At 37.1% G+C, this 3,686-nt stretch overlaps 1 protein-coding gene across 1 annotated transcript; it reads right to left on the bottom strand.

The window, feature by feature from the left end:
* Positions 1–2,232: 2,232 nt before the first annotated feature.
* LOC130974228 (uncharacterized mitochondrial protein AtMg00810-like) lies at positions 2,233–3,210 on the bottom strand. Its single transcript, XM_057899019.1, has one exon. The coding sequence runs from the start codon at positions 3,208–3,210 to the stop codon at positions 2,233–2,235; it is 978 nt and encodes a 325-aa protein (XP_057755002.1).
* Positions 3,211–3,686: the final 476 nt, after the last annotated feature.

Genomic DNA, 3,686 nt, shown 5'->3' on the forward strand with positions numbered 1-3,686 from the left:
CAACAGTCTTTTGGCTTCAATGTGCTTTGTACTATTTCAACAGAGCTAAGATCTTTTCTCACGCCAAGGTTTCTCATTTCATTGGCTCCCTATATATAACAAAAAAACAAAAAATAATAATAACAATATTTCACAAATTTATTATTAAGGGATAAGCTCTTTTGACAATTGACTTCAATTTCCACTTTGCTTTCGAAAATTCTTTGCAATAACTTTGTTTGAAAAAAGCAAAGAATGAATGGGCATCCATGTTCTCATTGCTTTAGGTTGTGGTACATATATATGCATGGGAATAGAGTTGAAATAAGGGAGTGTATTTCTAGATCAACTAATGTTCAAATTAAAATTAAGTGTTTTTAATTTCAATGTGAAGATTAGATTTCTTATCTTAATTCTTATCCACGGGAAGAAATATACTAAAGGATAAAGTTATTTAATTTGACTTTAGGGGGGAAAAAGTCTTTTCCTTGAAAAGCCGTAAAATGAGGTTATTAAGAAAAGTAAAATAAAATAAAAAAAGGAGACCTATATTATTTATAGTGGAGAAGGGACAAGGGAATTAATGAGGTATGTAGCTAAGTATGTATAAATTGTCTTGGTACATTTTTATTTCATCAATTTTTTTAAATTTTTAATTTCATTTATATTTCAGGAGAGAAAGTAAAGATAAGAAAACCATGTCAATAACTAAGTGAAGTACCATAAAAAAATTATGGAGGCTTGGATATTAGAGATATAGAGATAAAAAATATTGTAATAGTCTTTTAATGATGGTTAAGATTTTCTGATAAGAACGAGCCATTGCAAAAAAACAAAAAAAAAGGTGGTTGGCTGTTATATGAAATTGATTTGAGTTTGCATGTTTGAAATCATGACTATAAAAAGTCGAATAGACCATGAAAGAATATCATTTTTACGGTGAAGGAATGTGATTAAAAAGTTGTCTTTTTTACTATCATATAGACTATTTGACATAGTAGGAATATGATTAATTAAAAAAAAATGTGACTTATAACTATAGATGGAGTCACATAGAGCATAAAAATAAAAATAAGATGAACATCAGAAGTGAGCTCAAGAAACATCTAAGGAGGTAAAATTGGTAGCAATGTGTTATGTTTTTGTGTGATCTAAATAGATTTGACTAGGTAATAGATTTTATGGGTGATCTGAAAATGAAAATATCAAATTATTGCGAGACTATGATAATTGGAACTCAGAAAGCATTGCAATTCATGTTGGAGGAAGAAAACGTGATTGAAGAATAACTCACAATTATTATTGATAATAAGAATGTGGTGTAATGGATTGAAGGAAAGTATGAAACGAAACAGAACAATAAACTTGAGTAGCATATTTCAAAAAATGAGCATTGAATCAAGGGTCAAAGGATAGTTTAAAGAAAGGAGAACTTGGGAACAAATAGTTAGGACAAATGATATGTAGGAGTTGGTCCCAGCGAAAAATATGAATAATGTGAAAAAAGATGCGCATGGATCCAGTAGCGGCAAGAAAGCCTTACAAAATGAACGTGAAGAAAAATTGCATCATAGTGACAAATAAAGAGACTAACTTTTTTAAAAAACGAAAAAAGATTGTGGATAATCTACTATAATGATTAGATGATATGTTTGTTTTTTAATATAAATTTAATTTTTCTTAATTTTAATTAATAAATAAAACCCTCAAATTTAAAATAGTTTTTATTTTCTCAAATTCAATATAATAAATATGAGAGAGAGAGAGAGATTATTATTGTTGTTAAATCTGAACTGCAGTGTACACTTAATAGTGGTGTTGCTAGTTAGTGTTAGCTCACCACAGTCCTAATTGTCTTAACAGTTCTAACTTCCTTAATAACATAGCTTAATAAAATTGTATATTACTTAACTATTTATTGGTTTCTTCTGATATCCTCCCTTAACCTAAAGGATGGTATCTTCCTGGCATTCCTTCTCCTAACAGCCTCCCTCGACTCAGAGTGTGGGGTTTGTGTCAACCACTCGAAGCTTCGGTTAGAAGCTAAGAAACGCGGTCTAAGGGAGTGGTTTGGTAAGTATGTCCGCAAGTTGATCCTGTGATGGGATGTGGACTACATGTGCAAGCTGTTGCACCACTCTGTTCCTCACAAAGTGGAGATCAATTTCAAAATGCTTCGATCGACAGTGGAGAATTAGATTCTTGGTCATCAGCACTGTGTTCTGGTTGTCACAAAACAATGTTGGTGCTGAGCTAGGTGGTAGATGCATCTCTTGTAGTAGTTTTTTGCAACCAAATGGTGTCCGTCATGGTATCGGCTAGAGCTTGGAATTTAGCCTCAGTGCTGGATCTAGAGAATATCTGTTTCTTTCTGCTGGACCAAGTGACCAGGTTTGAGCCAAAGAAGACACAGTACCCTGAGACAGACTTGCAATCATCCGTGGCCCAGTCCGAGTCACAGAAGGCCATGACCCTCAAGCTATCACTCTTATGCAACTGCAGCCCCATATTGATTGTCCTAGCTAGAAAACGAAGTATACGTTTGAACGCTTTCCAATGTTTGTCTGTTGGAGCATGCATGTACTGAGACACCTTATTGACAGAGTAAGCAATCTCAGGATGAGTGATGGTGGTGTACTGAAGCCCACCGACCACTGACCGGTAAAGTGAGGGATTGTGAAACGGGGAGCTGGGGGTTGCTGTGAGCTTGGGACTGCTTAGCATGGGAGTTGGGACTAGCTTGGAGTCACGCATGTTGGCCCTCCCTAGGAGCTCTTTGATGTACTTCGACTGCTTGAGAAGAAGAGCATTCCGTGAGCTTTTGACCACTTCAACTCCGAAAAAGAAACTCATTTCACCAAGATCTTTAAGGGTGAAGACTACATGCAGTTGGCGAATTAGACCTTCAATTTCCTCTGCACCTGGGCCAGTAACAAGAATGTTGTCAGCATAAGCGAATAGATAGATAGTGGATGTCGAGCTGTGGCGTACAAAGAGGCAGGAGTCAGAGATGGTACTTTTGAAGCCAAACTGGTGAAGTGTGCTACTCAATTTTAGGTACCACGCACGAGGCACTTGCTTCAACCGGTAGAGTGCCTTTTCTAATTTGTAGACAAGCCCAAAACCGAGCTCATATCCCTTTAGCTGTACCATATGTACGGTTTCATGCAGATCCACATTAAGAAAAGCATTATTAAAGTCAAACTGTCTGACTTTCCAACCATTGGTCATTGCAACTACTAGAACTGTTCTCACTGTAGCAGGCTTAGCCACTGGGCTTAGCCTTTCTTTAGTGAAACCCCTTAGCCACCAGCCAGACTTTATATTTTTGCACCATGCCATCAGACTGTCGCTTCACACGGAAGACCCATTTGCACCCTATTGGGTTGGTACCAGCCGTTGCAAGAACCAGATCCCAGATCCGGTGTTTTAACAATGCACCAAATTCCTCATCCATCGTAGCCTTCCAGTACTGCGAGCTGAGTACCGGAGATACTGAAAGTGGTTCAGTCTCGGTGAGGTCCAGACTCACAGAGTTCTGAAGCTGCAGATGATACACTTTTGGTTTGAAGATGCCAACACGAGATCTGGTGACCATCGAGTGACTCCAAGGAGGAGCTGGTACCGACGGATCTGTTTCCATAGTTAACCCTGCATCTGTACAAGAGGAAAACACAGCAAAATGAGGACATAAATTTGTATTGTTA

Source organism: Arachis stenosperma, chromosome 1 (genome assembly GCF_014773155.1).
Source record: "Arachis stenosperma cultivar V10309 chromosome 1, arast.V10309.gnm1.PFL2, whole genome shotgun sequence".
Lineage (NCBI taxonomy): Eukaryota > Viridiplantae > Streptophyta > Magnoliopsida > Fabales > Fabaceae > Arachis > Arachis stenosperma.